General features: G+C 44.7%; 1 protein-coding gene and 1 long non-coding RNA gene across 4 annotated transcripts; one reads left to right on the top strand and one right to left on the bottom strand.

Moving 5' to 3' along the window:
* Positions 1-602: 602 nt before the first annotated feature.
* On the bottom strand, positions 603-2,923 carry LOC134460015 (uncharacterized). 3 transcript variants are annotated; one of them, XR_010036947.1, is made up of 4 exons: positions 2,860-2,923; positions 2,133-2,242; positions 1,262-1,344; positions 603-684 (listed from the first exon to the last, which is right to left on the bottom strand). It is a non-coding gene; the product is annotated as an uncharacterized LOC134460015 (long non-coding RNA). The 3 variants fall into 3 exon arrangements; XR_010036948.1 differs by lacking the exon at positions 2,860-2,923 and adding an exon at positions 2,497-2,705; XR_010036946.1 differs by lacking the exon at positions 2,860-2,923 and having other exon boundaries at positions 2,133-2,705.
* Positions 2,924-3,379: 456 nt separating this feature from the next.
* On the top strand, positions 3,380-9,741 carry LOC134460253 (uncharacterized protein C2orf78-like). The gene is made up of 3 exons (XM_063212698.1): positions 3,380-3,396; positions 3,600-3,661; positions 7,326-9,741. The coding sequence occupies exons 1-3, from the start codon at positions 3,380-3,382 to the stop codon at positions 9,650-9,652; spliced, it is 2,406 nt and encodes an 801-aa protein (XP_063068768.1). The 3' UTR covers positions 9,653-9,741.
* Positions 9,742-23,669: the final 13,928 nt, after the last annotated feature.

Raw genomic sequence — 23,669 nt, 5'->3', positions numbered from 1 at the left:
TGCCCCCTTGCACGGGTGAGACATAAATGTAATTTAGCAGTGTGCAGTGTTCACTTGTGTGCGGTGGAGTGCTGTGTCACAATGACAATGGGAGTTGGAGTTTCCCAATGGGCTTTCACTTTTTTCACTACTTGTGTGCTGTGTCACAATGGCAAAGGTGGGCTTTCACTTATATACACCTAGAGATTTTTTCCCCTGAGTCCAATGTTTTTAAACAGTTGAAACATGAACATTTCCAGTCAATATTTACAATGGAATAGTAGACCTCTGTGTCATATTCCCAAGGAATGGTAGCATCGCATCTGCTGTGCTGTGCTGAGTCAAAGTAATTCATAAGCCTACTGGTTGTGTTTTCCCTGCCCATTCACAACTTTGATGGCCTGCAATTTATTCAGATGTGTTCTACAACTTTTTGATGAAACTTCCATTTTACATTTGATACCACAAACTAGGCTTACTTGTTGTGCTGTGTGGATTTTTGTTGAGCAGGGATCTCACTTACCAATTAGCATGTTTTCCTCTTGTTAGCAAGAAACGCAATTTCAAATTCTTTGTATGACCAGTGCATGTAAAGAAATTGACAATAAACTTGACTTGACTTGACTTGTTACCAGCATCAGTCTGAACCTGACTGGACACCTGTGCACTTCACCATATGTGAACTCTGAGGGCAAGTGTAGAAGCCTGGCAAATAAAGACAGGAATAAGTCGGTCTCAGTATCACTGTGCAACTACATTCACAATGTAATATGTTGGTTTAGTTGAATTCTGTCCATCACAATTTAATATTATGGTTTACATTTAGGCATACAACTTTCACAATGCCATATTAGTTACATTTAGCTAGCTAGTGTCCTATTTGGTAAGGACATGTACAAGTGATGTAGGCTGTACAGCAGGGGTGGGCAACTTTCATTATAAGGTGGGCCAACATTTTTAATTACCACAATCAGTGGGCCACATCACCACGCACTTGAGAGAATTTACAAAAGGATACTTCACTTTTTCTTTATTTTTACATGAATGCTTACACTATTGATTTATAGGGGGTTAAAAACTGTCCTTTTCTTTTTTTAAAAGTGAGAAGTTGGGCTGCATGTGGTGCCCGAGCCTCCAGTTGCCCATCCCTGCTGTACAGTTTCCTAACAGAAAGGCTCTCATAGTATTTCAAATAATGGTCTATATAAAAACTGGTTATAATAGGTACAGTGCAGCATAAACAGGGTTGAGGGGGTGGTTTCTTTTATTTCGTTGTACCTACCGAGTAGTTTAGCCAATGTCTGTGTGACACGTTCATGCTGCCACCTCCACAGCATCCTCTTCACAACCGCAGGGGCAAAACACCTGAAAACATAATAATGTAATCCTTTTTCAGTCCAAGATATAGACTAGAAAATGAGTGACAGCATCACAATCAGGTATGCAAGTGTAGTGGACCCCCCATTTTCGGCTTTTTGTTATTCCCTTATTCTCACTCCCTGTCTTTTTGTTGTCCTGTCAGAAGTTGTCTTTTAGTTTAATTATGCTGTTGCACGTTTTCGCCAATAGATGGCATCATAGGACCAGCAATGAGTGCAGAGACCCTCTCTGGTGCAGTAGCCAGTGACTTCGGTCACATAAAGAACGAAACGTGGAAGTGACAGGCTTTGTTATGATACAGAAGTAGGCCAGTGACAATGGCCTCAAAATTTGGAGACACCCCAACCGGAGGTAGAACAAAACCCAAGAGAAGTCACATTTTGGGTGCTTTTTTTGTTTGGAGGTGCATATGAAAATGTGTAAAATGTTTAGGCTTAGCATTAAAATCACTTTGGCCAAGAATCATTTTCATGTATGGGACACCCTAGAGATGAGGAAAAACATTATTGGGTTTTGCTCTACCTCCGGTTGGGGTATCTCGAAAACGAAGGCCTTTTTGGGCCCATTGTCACTAGCCTAAAGGCAGCGGTGTCAGCTGTACAGTTATGCTGAGGAAAATGTAAATAAACAACGAACTCAGCAAAACTCTACACACTTGAGGACCTTATTCATTAAGTGTGCAACATAAGCATTCACGCAATAATGCCACCAGGTCACATTTAAGATTTAATTAGGAGTATTTTGTTATGGATCTTATGTAGTGATAGACTTACCATTTCTTGTTATGGCATATCTGGCCTATTCCCAAGAGAAGGCTGATGTCCCTGTCTGTTGATCTGATTTTGACGTCGGCAAGATGCTTCGTGCTGTCTGGGTTTCAAACCTAGTGGTGAAATGACAAGGGATTTTATGTAAACAAAATGCTTATTTCAGTAAGTGTACATACAGTAAACAGATCTAAGAAGTTCCCAGAGCACCCTACGATAGCTGGCATGGTTGGCACAAAGACCCAAAGAGCAAAATTGTCCCAAGATTGTCTTCCAAACAATTCCACTCCAAACATTTTCCTTCTGAAATAAACAATGTCCATATCCAATCAAACCTCAGTAGGCAGCTATCTCGTCAGGTCGGCCTTACCATAGACACATCTGTGGCCCGTAAATTTACAATCTCAAACGTCATCACCATATAAGCCATGGCACAACACAAGCGTTTATTTTTATAATAAACAAGATATCTCGGCACGTTTGCGCTAGTTATCTGAACACTGATTGTTAACGAATGCCCGAAATAGTGTAGAGCTAGCTGCCATTTATGTTATGCTAGCTAGGGTCAAGTCATCTCATCCAAACTAGCCACTGTAAGGGGGAAATTACGCTTCAAATGAACGGGAATGACTCAAAACTTTAGAAATATATTGTTAGAATGTAGCGTATACAAGGTTAGTCTATGAGGTTAAATAGTTTTCCTACATACATTTTTTATATACCAGTTACGTACCTTATCTTCTGCACGAATCGAGGCCTCCTGTTTCATTGGCACGAATGAATGAAAAATCCTGTCAGAGAGCGGAGCAGCCTTTTGTTTACAGTTGTTACCAGGGCAACGCAGCTAGGACCCCAAAGCGACAGATAAGGCAGAAGCGACAGATAAGGCGCCGACAGTTTCCATCGAAGTCCTCGCGAAACACTGATTGGTTGGCAGTAAGAGATGTTTTGATTGGCTCTCGCCATATGACCCCACCCCCACGTGAAAACCGGCTCAAAATTCGTACATCTGTGGAAAAAGTTTCACAGCCGTGTGCTCGCAGCTCCGAACAGGAAGAAGTTGGTAAAGCATGGCACAAGCCGTACGCACTTCTCTTGCCACAACTTCAAAACATTTCTACACATACATTTTAATATTTTACACATACGTTTTCCCCCACACACATGTGCAAAAAAAAACCACACAGTTACAAAACAAATGTACAGATGTGAAAATAACCCTGCAAGTACAAGGTGCAGCTTACACATTTGAAATGCGTTTTGTGGAGCTGTAAGACTTATGAACTTAAAATAGCTCCATAGTCAGATTCTAAGAAATCTCTTTTCTTAGAGGTGTTTCTCAGAAGTTGTTTTTCCTGAGTGTTTTCCTAGTCCGTTTGGCAGGGCGCCTGTGTCCCTTGTTGCTTTCCCTTTGCCATTTTTCCTTTACTTTCTCATGAACAATTCGATAATATGTGTCTATCTTTGACACAGTGACCATCACAGTGGCCATCAGGCTGGTGGCATCAGCATCGACACAGAGACCACCACCTGCAGTGACAAGGCTCTGTGGACATGCGCTGCCTATCAGAGCAACTGCTTGTCACCTAGGTCTGAGGACATCTCTCCTCTTCTTTGCCACACTGACCAGAGCCAAGTTGTCCGATGGCTTTGCCAATGCCCTGCAAAAGGCAATTATGGGACTTGGAACAAGATGGGTGATGCGATGCCCTACATTACTACGGTACTTCATCCAAGAGGCCTGCCTGTGGCCTGCAGTCGCGTGTATTTACTGGGCCAAGAAGGCCGTTGACCTACAAAGGAAACCTGAGCCGCAATATTGGCAGCCAATACCCTGCAGGTTGAGACTCCATCTGATGCCTAGACAGACTTCCAACACACCCCACAACTCTGACTGAAAAAATGCCCTTTTGAACATTTATTTTCTTCTTTTTTGTCTCAATTACTGTGGTCTATGTTGACATTGTCATCTACAAATGCTTGATCACAAAAACGTGTGACAATAATGCCCAGATATAACATATAGCCACTATAGCCTAGTGAGGCATCTGGAAGTTGCACATGCCCAGGCCTGAATATGACTGGACTAAGATGACCGTCCTACTAAGGTAGGCTACTATGTGACTTGGTCCAACATGGCTGATGACATTGCTGAGTATTTACTGGGCCAAGATGGCTGATGGCAGTGGTTGAGTATGGGCCAAGATGGCCTGCAGTGGGAGAGTCTCTCTGGAGCCAGGACTAGGGACCGCTGGCCTGGCCCAGTGTAAATGTCATGTTCATAACACAACATGCCCCGGCGAAAACACGCTGGCATTTGGATACTGTGCTGTACCCCTTTCTCTCTTGCGCTCTCTTGCTCTCTATCTCTCTATCTCTCTCTCTCTCTCCTTCCCATGAACACCAATGGCCTGAGAACGGCCTGTTTTTAATCGCTGGAGCTGTTCTTGGACATGTTCCCTGTGTGTGTGTGTGTGTGTGTGTGTGTGTGTGTGTGTGTGTGTGTGTGTGTGTGTGTGTGTGTGTGTGTGTGTGTGTGTGTGTGTGTGTGTGTGTGTGTGTGTGTGTGTGTGTAGCTGTCAGAGAATTGAACCTTGTCCAATCTGTGTGTGTGTGCAGGCCGCTGGAGTCAGAAAACTTAGCCTCATTTCTTTCTGCCTGTGTTTGTGTGAGAGAAAGAGAGATTATTGAGCAGACTGAACCTTGTCCCATCTCTGTGTGTGTGTGTGTGTGTGTGTGTGTGTGTGTGTGTGTGTGTGTGTGTGTGTGTGTGTGTGTGTGTGTGTGTGTGTGTGTGTGTGTGTGTGTGCACGCGTGCGTGCGTGAATAGCATGTGCGCTGCGCTGTGCTGTGCATGTGTGTGTGTGTGTGTGTGTGTGTGTGTGTGTGTGTGTGTGTGTGGGATGCTGGTCCTTCACAGCCCTGTAGTCCAGACACACATCTGCTGTTTGAGGGCCGGTAATGAGATATTAATTACACTGAGCTGAGATGATCCGGTGTGTGTGTGTGTGTGTGTGTGTGTGTGTGTGTGTGTGTGTGTGTGTGTGTGTGTGTGTGAGTGTGAGTGTGTGTGTGAGTGTATTAAATGGCTCCATCTCATCTCTGGTGTAATCCTTGGGACAGTCAGGGGCCTCATTAGAGACATTGGAGCCAAAATGACATCAAAATGAACATGCACGCACACTTCTTTTCCTCCAAAATCAGACCCCCCTCCAAACTACAGTGTGGGGTGAATTTTGTCTGACTGGTGTATATTATCTCATAAGTCTTAATCATATAAATACATCAATCAATCAATCATTCAATAAATAAATAAATAATATTAATTATCCCCACCCAAGAAAGAAACAAGTATTAATCTGTGACATCTAGATAAGATTCCACAGAGGTTGACTTGCAGAGAGGAGATTGATTTAGTTTGATTTCAATAATGATTATCCCCTTCTTCACAATAAATAGCTGTATGAATGTATTATTATTATTATTATTATTATTATTATTATTATTATTATTATTATTATTATTATTATTATTATTATTATTATTATTATTATTATCATCATCATTGTTATAAACTGCCAATCAGCACAGCAGAAGAATGGGCAGCACTTTGAAGAAACAAAAATCATGACATCAAAGATGTGATTGCACACGGAAGAGTGTGTGCGCCCTCTGGTGCGCAGAATGAGTAGGCCTTGCTGCACTCATTGTAATGCTCTGACAAAGCATTTCCAGCAGTTTAGAAGTAAACTACACATCCCCATCTAGTGGCATTAAAATGTAATTGCCTGGCAAGTATGTGACATTGTAGGTCCAAATCTTACTTGAAAACTATTTTGTTTTCGCTTTATTGCAGGGCTTAGTTCTATGCATTATGGTCTGATAATTTTATGTAGACCTATTTTTAGGTTCCTAATTTTTTTTGTATCTATTATTATTTTATTTTATTATTACAGTAAGCTCACTTAATTTATCCTCACATTTGGATTAATTTCCCTGTAAGTTTTATTTTCTCCATCATCATCATTATCATTTTCATTAGGCCTATCATCATTATAATAATAATAATAATAATAATAATAATAATAATAATAATAATAATAATAATAATTATTATTATTATTATTATTATTATTATTATTATTATTATTATTATTATTCATATTATTATGTTTTACAGATGTTTTCATACCATGGTATATGGTGACATTACACTACAGACAATAAATATTAAGCTTATTATTAATACTGTGACAGGTAGGCAGGGCAGGCAGGGTCACTGATAGGCCTACCTTTGGTGAGGCCAGAGAAAAAGTAATCTGAAATGGCATGGATGTAAACATTGTGGATGTAAAGATATAAACATTATGCACTGTATTCTCATACTTTTTTTGTAATGGTGTGAGGCATTACATTTCAATTTAATTTTCAATCACTGTAACTGAATGACAATAAAGTTACTCTAATTATACTCAGATCACAGGCAATGGAATTGGTGTGTACTGATTTAATGAAATCATTTTATTTTATTTTACTTTAATACATCTTTTAAATTCTGTGTTAAACTCAAATGCAGTGTAAGAAAATGCATATTTGTGGAATACTTCGTGTTATTTTTCAAAAGGGCATAGAATGTTGTGGTCAACAATGCAAATGCAGCTATGACAACAGCTGAGAACTTTCAGCAAAGATTTTCTAGGTTCACTGCCTTTTCAGCGTGTCTGCTTTCAGCCTGTCCTATTTTGACTAGAATGCTGGTCTTTGAAGACTCTATCTCATCCAGAAAGCAGTGTTTGGCACATATTTCACATGCTGAGACATCTACTGCGATTTTTGAGCTGAAATAACACATGAATTTTGAAAATAATTACCTCAATTATACCCAAGGGGCCTTCTCCCAACAACAAGGTAATTTTTGATGTTTAAATAGTATGATTAATTATATTTTCAAATATTTCTTTGTGTGTGTGAATGTGTGTATCAGTCAGTGAATTAATTACTTTATTACTTGATAGACATACAGCAAATATTTCCCAACCAGGCAGGAGGCACATATTTTCATGGCTTGGGTAAGTACTGTTGGCTATACTGTTACACTGATACACACAATGTCTACATTATATGGATATAATTCCCATTAATCATAATGATAATTGACAAACTTGTGAGTCCATACAAATACCACTTGTCCCCTAACAGACCCTACCACTGGCCCTGGGGTCAACAACCAGCCAGGAAATTGGTCAGAGCACCATGGATATCAGCACCAGCACCACCCTGGGTTGCTGGGCAGCACCCAGCAGCCACAGTTCCTGCCTGCCCCTGACACCCAGGTCCTCTACCCCACCCCTCCTCAGGGATACCATGGTCTGGTGACCTTCCAGGATAGAGCTGCTGTACCCCTTGATCACCAGCTGCAAGGCCCCCCGGTGTTTGTAGATGCTCTGGGTCACCACCATGGCATGCCGCCTTTTGTGGCTATGGATGGTGGTGCAGGCTTACAATACGGAGCTATGCCCTATGTGGATCCACAAGTCCAGCCTACCATCATGTATGTGGATGCCAATGGCCAGGAGCTTGGTTCCTCTGGGCCTTTGAACCCACCACAACCTCAGGCACCCATCATGTTTATAGACGGTGCCCCTGTGGCTGTTGACATTCCCTTTATGCCACTGGATTCAACAGCTTTTCACCCACATGTGGCACCGCCATTTATGCCAATAGATTCTATGGGCCTACAGCATGTCACTGCCTATCCCCCAGAGCCTAGCACCTCAGGGCAGTTCACTGGCAGCCTACAGCTGCCGACGCTTGAAGAGCTGTGTGCTGGACTAAGCTGTGCTGACCCGACAAGACCACTAGCACCAGGGGTGAGGCCTCCAGTCCAGCAGTTCCAGCTGGAGAGTCGCAGGAGCATTAGTGGGCCTGCTTCATTCTCAAGGACAGAGGCGACCTCTGTGGCTGCTGACAGGCTTGAGAAGGCCTGGGATGAATACCAGCAGCGAGTAATACTTGGGTGCTCCATGCCCAGCACCAGTGGCTTAAAGGAGGGCCCTGCAGTGGCTAAAACCAAAAGTCGGAGTAGATCAAAGAAACAGCGCACAGATGAGGCGAAACCCGCAGACAGGAGTGCCATCAAAGGAGACCAGGCACTTGACACAGCCTCTACCGAGATGGGCAATGCCAACGCTGCTGTGCTGCCCAACAAACCAGAGGAGGGTCTTACTGAGAAGGGTGGCGAGAGCAAAGACAAGAAGAAGAGGCGTACTAAGAGTAAGCACAATCTAGATGAGAACAAGGAGAAATCAGGCAGTCCCAACGAGAAAACCACCAAGTCCAAGTCCACCTCCAGTGATGACAATGACAAACCAGATGTTGCTGACAGGAAAGCAGGCAAAGGGTCTAAAACGCCTAAAGAGAAATCAAAGAGCGAGGACAAGGACAAGGATAACGACGAGGATAAAACGCAGAAGAACAAAATGGCCAAAGAGGTACCGATCCCAAAAATCGCTCAGCCCAAGAGCCGACTGGGACAGCATATTCTACAGTCGGTGGCGGTCTTCCACAAGCTCGGCGACAAGGTCGAGAGACCTAAGGCTCCAGCAACCAAACCAAAGCAGGACGAGGATGCCCCAACATCTCAGTCCGATTGTCGCGCTTCAACAAGTGGGACGACGAAGCAGCAGCAGCAGCAGCAGCAGCAGCAGCCAAGGATCCCATTCACCGGCCACTTCAAAATCCCTACGCAGCCAAAAAAGAATGCATCACCTGGGCCTGGAAAGGCCAAACAGCCAGAGCGCTCTTGCTCTGCGCCCGAACAGCTAGGCACCCGGCCTTCCCATCTCCTGCTGCCAGACAGCAGCTTCATAGAGGCCTGCTCACAACGGCCACAGCAGCGTTACCGCCGTCACCGTCACCGCCACCGCCATCGTAGTCGCAGCCACCATGACCACTCACAACACAGCCGCCCCACAACGCCCCCCGAGTTCAAGCCCCGTCCCAGACTCTACCCTGGCAGCAACGAGGTGCCCCACTACTACAAGAACCACTCAGAGGGCAGCGTGGGTCACTATGGAGAGGGAGAGACCATCATCTACCTGAAGCCAGAAAAAGGCTCCAAGGGTCTGTTCCCCCTGCCACACGTCAACCTGGCCCCTATGCCCCCTGGGTCACTGCGCCGCTTCCACTGCCGCGAGTACTCCGAACCTATCGCCGCAGAGCAGCGCGCCGAGAGGGAGGCCATGAAACAGCAGGCCAAGCTCAAACGGGAAGAGGAGGCCAAGATCACAGGGACCGGCATGGACTGCAACGTGCTGGCGGAGCGCAAGCACCTGCCGTACGCGTGGCCGTGTGAAGACAACTGGTGGGAGACTGGCCTGGGCGACGTGGAGAAGATTGAGGAGTGCAAGTACGGAGCCAGGGATGAGGAGGACCATAATCCTGTATACATTAGCCTGGCCCCCATTATATCAGATGAGCCCTTCACATTTGGCCCAGAGGACTTGTTTTATTCAACTGACGATTAATATAATTATTATTAAATGCATAGTTTATATAAATTTTACATATCATAATTTTTAAATTATATATTAAAAGTTATTACATATCAAAATTATTTCTGGCTTGAACTGCTTTTTTATTGCTATCAAGCAATGCACTATAATATTGAACTTAAATCCATAACTTATTTGTGTGGTGGATTTTTACAAATGTATAGTATGGAGGCATGACCGTAGCCACATATGAGGTAAGGGAGGTCCGGACCTCCCTAACTTTTAGAGAAAATAATATTTGTTTTTTATCTCAAGTTTTGCATACACGTTTCAATTGACGTTTTTATTTACATAGTTTTTGTGTATGGGTGAGTGTGGAAAGGTCTCTTTCTGCCCTTTCCATGTGTATGACACGTGTGTGTCCCTGACTCAGCAATTAACGTCAACAAACATTAGTTGCAAAATTACCTGGTCATAGACAATCAATTTCTTCGGCCATCCTGCTACATACAGGCCATGTCATATACTGACAGAATATTTATGCCAATTGATCTATATCAATATTACTTAAGGTAGTTTGTTTTAGTATAGTTTATATCCAATATAAAAAAAATGTTGGTGCGCTGCGCGCGCACTATGGACCTCCCTTATTTCAAACTCCTGGCTACGGCCATGTATGGAGGTAAAAACTGAAAAATGTGCAGTTCTCAAAATGAAGGCAAGCTAAGCTTCAGACACTTTTGTTTTATTATTGTTCAATTTAGTTTGACCAAATTGAATACTTCTTCATTGTCAATAGCCATAGGGTACACATTATGCAGGGTAATGAAGGGAATTTTTACATTCCTATACCCAAACTCAGTTCCTTTAGAAAAAAATGCCTCAGCTCCTCTCTAGGCAGTAAAACACAACGGAACACACACACACACATACACAAAATAAGTAGGCCTATTTTAAGACATTAGTGAAGATGACAGGAATATGAAAAGAAAAGACAAAACATCCAGTTTACTTATCTGCTGTATATGGCCCCATATGAAAAAGAATTATATGATTCATATGTAGCAGAGTGGAACTTTTACGGTAATTATCCTTAAAATAATAATTACCCCTTTTCATGTGTAATTGCACGACTACGCCACTGGGGGAATTTCGCCACCCAGAGTATTGATTGAAGACAGTGATAACCCAAGGCACAACAGGTTCGGATAGACGTAGACAGAGACGTGTGGTTCTTGTTTTGAAATAAAATATTTTCTCTATTAACACATAATTAAAATAAGAAAATAAACATACAGTAAAACTCCTGGACCGCCGAAAACAAAAAGGGACAGGATTGTGCAGGGGGGGAGGTCTGAGATTATATGGTAGAACTCAAGGAGACGATCAGTGCAGGTAACCCGTGTCTACAATATTCCTATTTACACATATGCGCATAGGCATAGGCTACCACGGCAAGCAAGTGATTCAATCAGTAAGTCTTTCCACTGCAAGCAAGTGATTCAATCAGTAAGTCTTTCCACTGCAAACAAGTGATTCAATCAGTAAGTCTTTCCACTGCAAGCAAGTGATTCAATCAGTAAATCTTTCCACTGCAAACAAGTGATTCAATCAGTAAGTCTGTACACCGCAAAGGTGATCCCAAACTGCACGTCACCCCGAAAGCTACAATAAGTGCATAAGGAGACACGGAGCCTGCACTGACGTCGGTGGGAGAATAGAGCTTTACCAGGGTAAATCGATTGCCTAGGTAGGCTTACTAACAGCAGCCATACTAGTCAGACCAGGAAAGGGGGAAAGGCGGCCGGGCGGAAATTAAACAAACAAAAACAAACATAACCGAAAAACAAAAACTAATTGGGCAGGGACAAAACAGCAGTAAGCAATGTTGCCGACCCTCGACGGCACACTCTGAGGGGTGAGGCAAACAAACATCAGTGAATGCAAGTCCATCATTAAATAGAGCAGTGTTAACATAACACACGGGTACACATACCCCAGCACAGGAGGACAGAGTGTGAGTTACAGGTTGGCACCGACAGGTCGCAAACCAAGGGAGGATCTCTGGCTCCCCTAGAGATTAACATGGTAGTGAATACACCAGTCTGAATGTTTAGCGAACACACATCATACATAGTTACATGAACACGTACCTCCACATTGACAAATATGTATTCACAACTGGGGCTGGTCATCCCAGGATCTCTGGCTAGCGCAGTCAGAGTGCAGCGTTCGCCAGCACAAAATCCCAAACACCGGGAGAGCTCCAGCTAACTGCTCACTTTCAGCTGTTTTTATAAAACAATGGGCTAGCCGCCACTTACTGCGGAGCCACTCAGCAGCTAGCCGAGTTTGTGACGTCAGACTACTACGGGAGCTGGCAAGGGACAAAGCTCACCTTGACCGTAGACAGGTCTACCCTGTTACATTTTCTCCCAGCTTTTTTTTCATCGGCGCCCCGACGATGGGCTACCTTTCCACCACCAGGATTCAGGTCACAATAGCTCTATGCACACAGGCAGGCAGACTCTTACACACGCATGCACACATACAATAAGCAGTCACTCATGCACTGACACCCTCCTAGTCAGGCAGGCAGGTATGCTCCCCTACAATCATGCGCACAGGCAGTCGCGCACCTACAGGCAGACAGGCACACAGTCACCCCGGCGCGCACACACACCCTACAATGCAACAAGAAAACTGAACAGCATCATCATACATACACACAGGCATACACACACACAGTGCAAGAGGACACATGTTGGAGGTTGGAGAGGCATGGACATGTCCCTTAAGCCCGGCAGCGCTCCGCTGGCACGGCCACTCCTCAGTCCAGGGGACGGCGGACCTCCTGTTTGCCGATGAGGGGAGGGCCTCCCATTATCCCCCGATTGGGCCACCGGTGAGGGCTGCGGCGGAGCAGGGACGCGTTGCCCATCACAGTCCCGGGCCAGGTGGCCGGGCTGATGGCACCGCCAACACAACTTGGGGCTCCCAGGCGACCCTGCTTGAGGCCGCTGCAGCAGCTCCACCCACTGCGACAGGAGACGGATCTGTTCCCCCTGCCGCCTTGCCATGTCCTTCAGCTCCAACAGTCCCTCATAGTCTTCCTCCATCTTGTGCGGGGACGGACACCACCTCGCCCCCTCCCAGGCAACCCAAGACTCGGTGGGTCGTTGTGGAGATTCGGGTCCCCTGCAGAGCCCACTGCTGTTTTGCCCCTGCACTGCCCTTTACTCAAATAAAACGAAAAACAAAAACCTAACCACAAACAAAAAGCACGTCTCTGTACGCTATCTCTGCCGACTATAGGCCAAATGTAGCAGAGTGGAACTTTTACGGTAATTATCCTTAAAATAATAATTACCCCTTTTTATGTGTAATTGCACGACTACGCCACTGGGGGAATTTCGCCACCCAGAGTATTGATTGAAGACAGTGATAACCCAAGGCACAACAGGTTCGGATAGACGTAGACAGAGACGTGTAGTTCTTGTTTCAAAATAAAATATTTTCTTTATTAACACATATTTAAAATAAGAAAATAAACATACATTAAAAATCCTGGACCGCCGAAAACAAAAAGGGACAGGATTGTGCAGGGGGGGAGGTCTGAGATTATATGGTAGAACTCAAGGAGACGATCAGTGCAGGTAACCCGTGTCTACAATATTCCTATTTACACATATGCGCATAGGCATAGGCTACCACGGCAAGCAAGTGATTCAATCAGTAAGTCTTTCCACTGCAAGCAAGTGATTCAATCAGTAAGTCTTTCCACTGCAAGCAAGTGATTCAATCAGTAAGTCTTTCCACTGCAAGCAAGTGATTCAATCAGTAAATCTTTCCACTGCAAACAAGTGATTCAATCAGTAAGTCTGTACACCGCAAAGGTGATCCCAAACTGCACGTCACCCCTAAAGCTACAATAAGTGCATAAGGAGACACGGAGCCTGCACTGACGTCGGTGGGAGAATAGAGCTTTACCAGGGTAAATCGATTGCCTAGGTAGGCTTACTAACAGCAGCCATACTAGTCAGACCAGGAAAGGGGGAAAGGCGGCCGGGCGGAAATTAAACAAACAAAAACAAACATAACAGAAAGGCAAAACTAAGTGAGTAGGGACAAAACAGCAGTAAGCAATGTTGCCGACCCTCGACGGCACACTCTGAGGAGTGAGGCAAACAAACATCAGTGAATGCAAGTCCATCATTAAATAGAACAGTGTTAACATAACACACGGGTACACATACCTCAGCACAGGAGGACAGAGTGTGAGTTACAGGTTGGCACCGACATGTCGCAAACCAAGGGAGGATCTCTGGCTCACCTAGAGATTAACATGGTAGTGAATACACTATTCTGAATGTTTAGCGAACACACATCATATAGTTACATGTGTAGTATATTGTTAGAATGTTCTGTGATCGATTGGTTTACCCTATGAGGAGCGCATTGACTCCGTGTTCGATATGCTTTGCCTGACTTGAGTCTGTAGTATGTGAGCGGCAATAAAAGTCACATACAAAGTGTCTCACCAGGTAAACAAGCCTCACCGTTTTATTTTATTAGAGTAACAAGTACTCAACATGGTGTCAGAAGTGGTCTTTTCTTACTCTACATGAGACGCGAGACTACAATAGTTTTCGATAGATCCTCCGCTGTAGAAAGAAAAGTTTAGTTTAACGTCTTCAAGTGATAGAACGTACGTTAACGTTAGCAAGCTATCATGGACCAGTTCAAACCTCCAGCACCGCTAGTGCTAACCGGCAACATCAGCGAGAATTGGCGCCGATGGGAGCAACGGTTTCGGCTGTATATGACGGCTACGGGAGCGGACACGAAACCTGAACCGGTGAAAGTGGCAATCATGCTGCACACGGTGGGCGAGGAAGCGCTCGAGATCTACAACACAATGGATGTGTTTGTCGAAGCGGGTGAGGATGGACAGCCCGGTGAGCTAACGGTGAAACACATATTGGATGCCTTCAGAAAGTACTGCATTCCGAAAAAGAACATTGTATTCGAGCGCCATCAGTTCTGGTCACTACCGATGTCTGAGGGAGTCAATGTAGACCAGTTCGTGACTGAACTTCGCCAAAAATGTAAGAACTGTGAATTTGGACAAACAGAGAATGACATGATAAGAGACAAACTTGTATTTTCTGTACCAGACGCTCGCGTGAAAGAGCGATTACTGCGTGAAACGGACTTAACTCTGGATAAAGCAGTTGATATCTGTAGAGCAGCCGAGGTTACCAGATCACAGATGAGAGCCATGAGATCGGCGCAGCCAGAGGCATCCGTAGAGGCTCTTCACAAGGTGTCTGCCAGCTACGACAAGGGGAGAGTCGCCATGAAAAAAATGTCACGACCACCTGAGAGGAAGGCACAGGCAGCGAGCAGTGTAAACAAATGCCGAAAGTGCGGCGGGGCGCACAAACCTCGTCAGTGTCCAGCATTCGGTGTCACCTGTCACAACTGCAATAAGAAGAACCACTACGCGAAGATGTGTGCGTCAACACAAGACAGAGGAGCTACTGCCCGGGGCGTGCATGATCTTGAGGTAGAGTCACTGTTCATATCTACAATGTCCTGTACTCAACCCAAACGCACTCAACAAGATAATTCGTGGTATACAACAGCCAACATAAAAGACACAGAGGTCAAGTTTAAATTGGACACTGGGGCAGATGCAAATGTGCTTCCTCTGAGCATTTTGCAGAAGATTCCGGGTCCTCATCAGCTGCAACCCACACACATCACACTCGTCGCCTATGGAGGAACACGTCTGAAGCCGGAGGGCACCGTGAGACTTACCTGCGATGTGGCCAGAACGACGACAGATCTTCTGTTCTTCATCACCAAGCACTCCTCCACTCCGATCCTGGGCCGAGACGCATGTGAACAGCTGCAGCTGGTGAAAAGAATGCAGACCATCGCACTCAAAGCGCCAGCCACGAAAGAGGAGCTAGTGGACGCCTACCCCTCCGTCTTCAGTGGGCTGGGACAGTTTCCTGGGGTGCACCACATCCACACAGACCCACATGTGGCCCCAGTTGTGCACGGCTGCAGGAAAATCCCCATTGCTGTCATGGACCGGCTGAAAACGACGCTACAAGACCTCGTCGAAAGAGATGTCATCGCGCCAGTGACGGAGCCTACAGAATGGGTGAATAGTCTTGTCATCACAGAGAAGAAAAACGGGACACTCAGGGTGTGCTTGGACCCTCGAGACCTGAATGAGGCGATCAAGAGACAGCACTTCTCAATACCAACCCCAGAAGAAGTACTACACCGGCTGTCAGGGAAAACCATCTTCTCCATCCTAGACGAAAAGGACGGATACTGGCAAGTGAGTCTGGACCAGCCCTCATCGATGCTCTGCACATTCAGCACACCGTGGGGCAGGTTCCGCTTCAAGAGACTTCCTTTTGGCATCAAGTCCGCCAGCGAGGTTTTCCAACAAAAGAACTGTGAGACATTCGGCAACATTGAAGGAGTGCACATCATTGCAGACGACATGATCATCGCCGCTGCGTCTGAAGAAGAGCATGATGCCATTCTACAAAAAGTAATGGACACTGCACAGAAAAACAACATCAAATTCAACAAAGACAAAATACAGTACAAAGTGGACTCAGTCAAATACATGGGCCATGTAGTCACCACGAAGGGAGTGAAACCGGACGAGTCCAAGGTGTTCGCCATCAGAGACATGCCGCAGCCAGACGACAAGAAAGCACTACAGAGACTGCTGGGAATGACAAGGTACCTCTGCCAATACATCCCAAATGAAGCCAGCATCACAAGCCCACTCAGAGAGCTGCTACGAAAGGACGCTGCCTGGCACTGGAGCCACCAACACACCGCTGCATTGGAGAAGCTCAAGACCGCCCTCATGCAAGCCCCAGTACTCCAGTTCTACGACCAGAGCAAGCCACTCACCATACAGTGCGACGCATCGAAAGACGGACTCGGCGCCTGTCTGCTGCAGGAAGGTAGGCCACTGTCTTATGCATCACGAGCACTCACAGACTCTGAGAAGAATTATGCTCAGATAGAGAAAGAGCTGCTGGCAATCGTCTTTTCCACCAAACGCTTTCACCAGTATGTCTATGGCAACACAGTGACTGTACAATCTGACCATAAGCCCCTAGAAGTCATCTTCAAAAAACACCTGAGCAAGGCACCAGCACGACTCCAGCGCATGCTATTGCAGCTCCAACGCTATGACCTGAGAATCGTCTACACAGCAGGCAAGGAGATGCACGTCGCAGATACCCTGTCCCGCGCTGTTGTCAGTGACTGCAAGGATGACGTGAAGGAAGACCTGTTCGAGGAGAGAGTAGTGCACGCAATGGAGGCCACAGCCGCACTCGACGAAGACACACTCTCAAAGCTCAAGGGGGCCACGGCGACAGACAGCACACTGCAACAGGTGATTGAGCTACACAAGAAAGGCTGGCCGAGGCGACAGCGCAGTGTTCCCACCAACCTACACCGGTACTGGTCGATGCGACACAACATCAGCATCAGGGATGGCATCCTGATGACTGGTGACAAGATTGTGATCCCACAGAGTGTGAAGCAGCAGATGCTTGACAGACTGCACCTCGCACACCAGGGGATACTGCGGTCGAAAGCGCACGCAAGAAAGGTGATGTACTGGCCAGGTATGAAGCACGACATCGAAAACCAGGTGGAGAAATGCCGCCCATGCCAACAAAACCAGCCACAAAATCAGAAAGAACCCCTGATTCCACACGAGATACCTGAGCTGCCATGGCTGAAGATTGGTGCAGACATCTTTGAGCTACACGGGCAGTCATATCTCCTGATGGTGGACTACATGTCAAAATACCCAGAAGTGCTCAACTTACCTGACAAAACTGCCCACACAGTCATACGCAAAATGAAGACCATCTTCGCCAGACATGGAATCCCGAAGGAGCTGGTAAGCGATCACGTCCCTTTCGCCAGCTCTGAAATGCGACAGTTTGCATCGTCGTGGGGCATAAAACTCATCCACTCCAGCCCTGGATATCCACAGTCAAACGGCCTAGCAGAGAGAATGGTAAAGACTGTAAAACATGCACTTAAAAAAGCAACACAGGCCGGCACAGACCCGCACTTAGCTCTCCTGTCACTCCGCAACACTCCAGTGACTGGAACAGAGTTTTCACCAGCACAAGTCCTGATGGGAAGAGTACTGCGAAGCACCCTGCCGACCTCCACAGCTGTTCTGCAACCAGCTGTGCCACACGGATTCCACTCACGGCTGAAACATCTTCAAGCCAGGCAAGTGCACTACTACAACCACAACACAAAGACACTGCCAGAGCTTGCTCCTGGTACCACAGTGCACATGTCAACACGTCGTGGCTGGGAACCAGCTACAGTCCTGCACAAGCGAGAGGAACCACGTGCATACAACGTCCAGACACCCAGTGGTGTCACGTTCCGGAGAAATCGACGTCATCTGCGGAGAATCCACCCCAGTCTTCATCGAGAGGACGACGACGATCTTCCAGAGCAGCCCAACTCTTCACACAGAGAGGACAGCACATCACAGGCCCAGCGAGACCAACGCACACCAGCCTGTGAACCATCCAGTCCCACTCCAGCTGCGCCCACCTACAGCACCAGAAGTGGGAGACTCGTCAAGATTCCTGCAAGGTTCAAGGACTATGAGTTGAAATAACACTTGAGTCCTGCCTACAGATAAGTCAAGTTCTGACTTTGTTTATGTATCCTTGTTGTTGTTTAATGAAGTGAATACTTACCCAATTTTTCTTCCACAGAGAGACTGAAAAATATATATTTATCAACTGTCTTTGAAAAAAAAAAAGAAGACACACATGGAAAAAAAAAAAAAAATCATCTGTGTCTTTGAAAAAAAAAAAAGAACAGACACATGAAAAAAAAAAAAAAAACATCATTTGTCTTTGAAAAAAAAAAAAAAAAAAAAAAAGAACAGAAAGACAAACGTGAATGAAAGACTATGAATGATAAAATGTTTTTAATTGTATGCAATGTGATCCACAGGTCTTTACAGTATGATGTTGTCTTTTAAAATGCATAATGCAATTGTTTATATCTTGTGATAATCTTAAAATGTTAATTTAAAGATGCAGAACTACAGTCAAGTTAAATATGATTCTCATGCTTAAAAAGGGAGGATGTAGTATATTGTTAGAATGTTCTGTGATCGATTGGTTTACCCTATGAGGAGCGCATTGACTCCGTGTTCGATATGCTTTGCCTGACTTGAGTCTGTAGTATGTGAGCGGCAATAAAAGTCACATACAAAGTGTCTCACCAGGTAAACAAGCCTCACCGTTTTATTTTATTAGAGTAACAAGTACTCAACACATGAACACGTACCTCCACATTGACAGTTATGGATTCACAACTGGGGCTGGCCATCCCAAGATCTCTCGCTAGCGCAGTCAGATAGTGCAGCGTTCGCCAGCACAAAATCCCAAACACCGGGAGAGCTCCAGCTAACTGCTCACTTTCAGCTGTTTTTATAAAACAATGGGTTAGCCGCCCACAGACATCATATAGGAAGACTAGATACGTCATCGCGTATTTCAAGCACGTCCGCACAGGTCGGCCATATTAGCGCAGCCTAAACTCTCCACAGACCCCCGTTACACCTGAAGTAAACTGAAGAATTGAAACGTCGAGATACTTAAACATGTATACTGTTGCTTCGCTGAAATATTGACACGTGTATATAAATGGTAGGGCTCCTTAAAACTTAAGTGTAGACTGGGGTAAAACGCCCAAGAGATGCATCCCTCTAGCCTATTGTCCAAACATTTAGATAGACCTACAGCAAATACACATTTTAACCATTGCTGTGCATTACGTTGACGGCATGGATATATTCATTGCACCAAATTAAAGACGACAGAGATGACGTACTGGAAGAGAGATGTACAGCGCAACAAGTTCATTCTATCTGGATGGCTTTAGCGTCACGACTCATTTTGAACACAAGGTGGAGCTGTCGAAACCAAAGCATATACTACAAATAACGTTTATTTGTTATTTTACTGAAAATATATAAGGTTACGTTGTGCATTTGTTTATGGGATCTATTTAATTGCATGAATAAGCCTACTGAACTATATTATACCACTTACTGCGGCTCCCACAGACATCATATAGGAAGACTAGATGCGTCGTCCGCGTTCCCGTCATCCAAGTCGAACGTCCGCGCATGGCGGCCATGTTAAAGCAGCCTTCTGGCTCAACCAGTTGCAGTGAGTTTTGGGTGTTGTATACTCTTCAGATGGCCATAATTCCCTCAAATTTATATCGATTTTCGAAAGGGTTGTTTTTTTATACAGTATAAAAAATTCCAAACGAAAGTATATGTTGATACTGCATAGTGATGAATATTCATAATATTATTATATTATATTACATTATATTATTATGTGCATAGGTCTAAAATCATGTATAATATAGTTCAGTAGGCTTATTCATGCAATTAAATAGATCCCATAAACAAATGCACAACGTAACCTTATATATTTTCAGTAAAATAACAAATAAACGTTATTTGTAGTATATGCTTTGGTTTCGACAGCTCCACCTTGTGTTCAAAATGAGTCGTGACGCTAAAGCCATCCAGATAGAATGAACTTGTTGCGCTGTACATCTCTCTTCCAGTACGTCATCTCTGTCGTCTTTAATTTGGTGCAATGAATATATCCATGCCGTCAACGTAATGCACAGCAATGGTTAAAATGTGTATTTGCTGTAGGTCTATCTAAATGTTTGGACAATAGGCTAGAGGGATGCATCTCTTGGGCGTTTTACCCCAGTCTACACTTAAGTTTTAAGGAGCCCTACCATTTATATACACGTGTCAATATTTCAGCGAAGCAACAGTATACATGTTTAAGTATCTCGACGTTTCAATTCTTCAGTTTACTTCAGGTGTAACGGGGGTCTGTGGAGAGTTTAGGCTGCGCTAATATGGCCGACCTGTGCGGACGTGCTTGAAATACGCGATGACGTATCTAGTCTTCCTATATGATGTCTGTGGCGGCTCCACTCAGCAGCTAGCCGAGTTTGTGACGTCAGACTACTACGGGAGCTGGCAAGGAACAAAGCTCACCTTGACCGTAGACAGGTCTACCCTGTTACACATATACTGCAAACATGCATGTTCCTTACATGAAATCGTATAGAAAAAATGTGCCAGATTTGCAAGAGTCACTTATACGTTTTCTAATATATGTCTATCATGATAGTCGATTATGGCCCCTTTTCGAAAAGAAATACTATATGGAACTTATACGCATGCCATATAACATGACTGCATGCAGTATAAATTCTTATAAGAGTTTGACATGCCAACAATGCATAATACTATATTATATTTACTAAAACATAGGAGAAAACTACTGTATTCCTATAGAAATAATGCACGTTTTATGTTAAAATCATATTGAAGTCTTATTCAATTTACGTGTGGGACTCTGACCGCTACACCAAAGAGCCAGGCTCGTTGGCATGTTAGTCAGAACCACTGACGTGTATAGTATAACTGGACTGCGGAGTTCGATAGAACTCCATTCAACGGTTTTGAAGCAACCGCGGCTGATTTACTTCCGCCCCAAAAATGCGGAAATATAATAATCACCCTGACAACGTTGAGCTACATTGCTGATAGGTCGACATCACCGGCCAATCCACAAACAGACACTTCAAGACATGTCCCGCTGTAGCAACCCAATGTAAGTAGGCGGCTGGATGTGAGTGCCCGGATATCCGCCCGAGTATTTACGTCTATTTTACCTCAGCTACTCGCGTTCGGTCGTGTATTTACGACAGTTTAACCTCAGCTACTTGATTTCGGTCCGATTTGAGTCTGACTGAAGGAGGGACATAGGTGCCGTGCGTAAAGAGCCCACCGCACATCGCCGTTTCGGCGACACCAGAAAGTTCCTTGATCTCCCAATCAAAGGAATAGACCCTGTGACATCAAAATAATAATAAAAAAGTATACAATGAAATTATAACTTAAAACCGAATTGATTTGGGTGTGAACATTTTCTGTCTCAACCCAAAGGGAGCACCCAAAGGGGGCACCCAAAGGGAATTCATCAAAAGATAACGGCGTTACTTTCTCGTCGGCATTATTTTGTGTTTATTATCCAGGAGGACTGAGCTGAAAACTGCAGCAGTCACCTTGCACAGTTCTAGCTGCTCTGAAGCACGTGCGTGTCTAAGCAAATCATCCTGCCCATTCGCAATGTTAAATAAAAAGTTTTGCACAAGGCTAGGCTATAGTCTAAAATAGACACTGGAATAGTCCGTTTCGGAAGGCATTAAAGTCACGAGTTTAACTAGCACCCGGGAAGTTTCTGAGTTTTACTCCTTACATTAGTGAAACATAATATCAGGATAGCGCGCACGCTCTTATTTCTGTATTATATGAAAATATCCTAAAACGGTCACAACATCAGAGGACCTTCGTGGTGGAGGATACTTGCGGCGGGGGCCGAGACCGAGTTGTTACGGGACACTCTTAATATTATTGAAGGGACAGACCATGCTCGATACTTTACCCGGTCTAAATGTAGCCCTCGAAAAGTTATGCCGCATGCCTATTGTGCAGATTGATGCCAAGAACACGTGAAACTAGGCACATTGGAGACTAGAGCCTATAATTTAGACATAGCCTATTCATTTGATTGTGCTACGTAAACTTAAAAGTGTCAGTACAGAATCAAGCGGGACGCTGAAATATTGGAGCCAGTAACTTCGTGTCCGGTGGACAGCCTATTGTGCAGACGTGTGCGCACGCACAACTAATTTCTCTCCCATTGCTAATCAAGCCTCCGATCTCCAAAAAGACACGGGCACTCAGGATAACCGTTTACACGAGCTGTTTAAATAATGTGATGCACGTTCTTCATGACATGGCATGGTTTGGCCACCCTAAATTCAACATGACTGCATTCGCACATTAAACATCCATGATGGAATTGTCACTCTTAATGTGCAAGTATTGGATATGAAAAAAGATCCTAAAACGGTCACAACACCAGAGGACCCGTGGTGGTGTGGTGGATATTTGCCGCGGGGACCGAGGCCGAGTTGTTACGGTAGGCTACAGTCATATTATAGAAGGGACAGTCAGGCGACACAGCGCGACTCACATAGGGTAGCTGTGGTACCGCAAAGCATTCCTGATGGCGGAAATGAATGCAAATGCATGCAAATACTCGGGCGGATATCCGGGCACTCACATCCAGCCGCCTACTTACATTGGGTTGCTACACCCGCCCCTCCCACCCGAATATGACATGGCGTCCCCAGCAGAAATATTGAACCCTGTTTTCAGCTGTGGAACTGGTCGACACAGAAACACTTGATTGTCATAAAAACACCAACACAAGTTCAAATGGAACTGGTGATCGGTAAGTATGGCAAATATACCATGCTATTAATAAAATGATACTTTGGGATGAAACCTTGAAGAGCTTGTTATGATGACCATAATAATTTTAGCTTAGCATCTAACGTGAGCCAGCCGAGTGGCGTAAGACCTAGCTTACTATAAGTTACTTCACCACGTTGTAATGTAGCCGCAATTAAAGATAAATGGGAAGTTAGGCTACAAACTTAGCTACAAACAGATGTGTCTTTGGGGTCGGCGTACCGTTTGGCAAAACATAATCCATGTCAGCAATACTCAGTATCAACATTGCATTTGTATGAGAGCTCAGAATGCTCCATTTTTCATGTTGTACATCTGCGTAAAATATTGTTTGGTTTGTGTCTGCCACACCAAGTTAATCCTCTACGGACATTTGTAAATAACTTTGAATGTTTGGGCATCAAATGACATGCAAAACCTTTCCGTTTGACAGACAAACCATGGACGCTGAAGAAAGGCTCCTCGACGCCAAGCTGTCATCCGGAAGATTGAAGATGAAGATTGCCGTGTCGAGCAGTCATCATGACCATTTTTTTTGCTGATCCCCCCAGTTTTTGAAAAGATTCAGAATACAAAGCT

The sequence above is a fragment of the Engraulis encrasicolus genome, chromosome 12 (genome assembly GCF_034702125.1).
Source record: "Engraulis encrasicolus isolate BLACKSEA-1 chromosome 12, IST_EnEncr_1.0, whole genome shotgun sequence".
NCBI lineage: Eukaryota > Metazoa > Chordata > Actinopteri > Clupeiformes > Engraulidae > Engraulis > Engraulis encrasicolus.
Note: the sequence above shows the minus strand (reverse complement) of the source record. Positions and strands in the feature narration are given on the sequence as shown.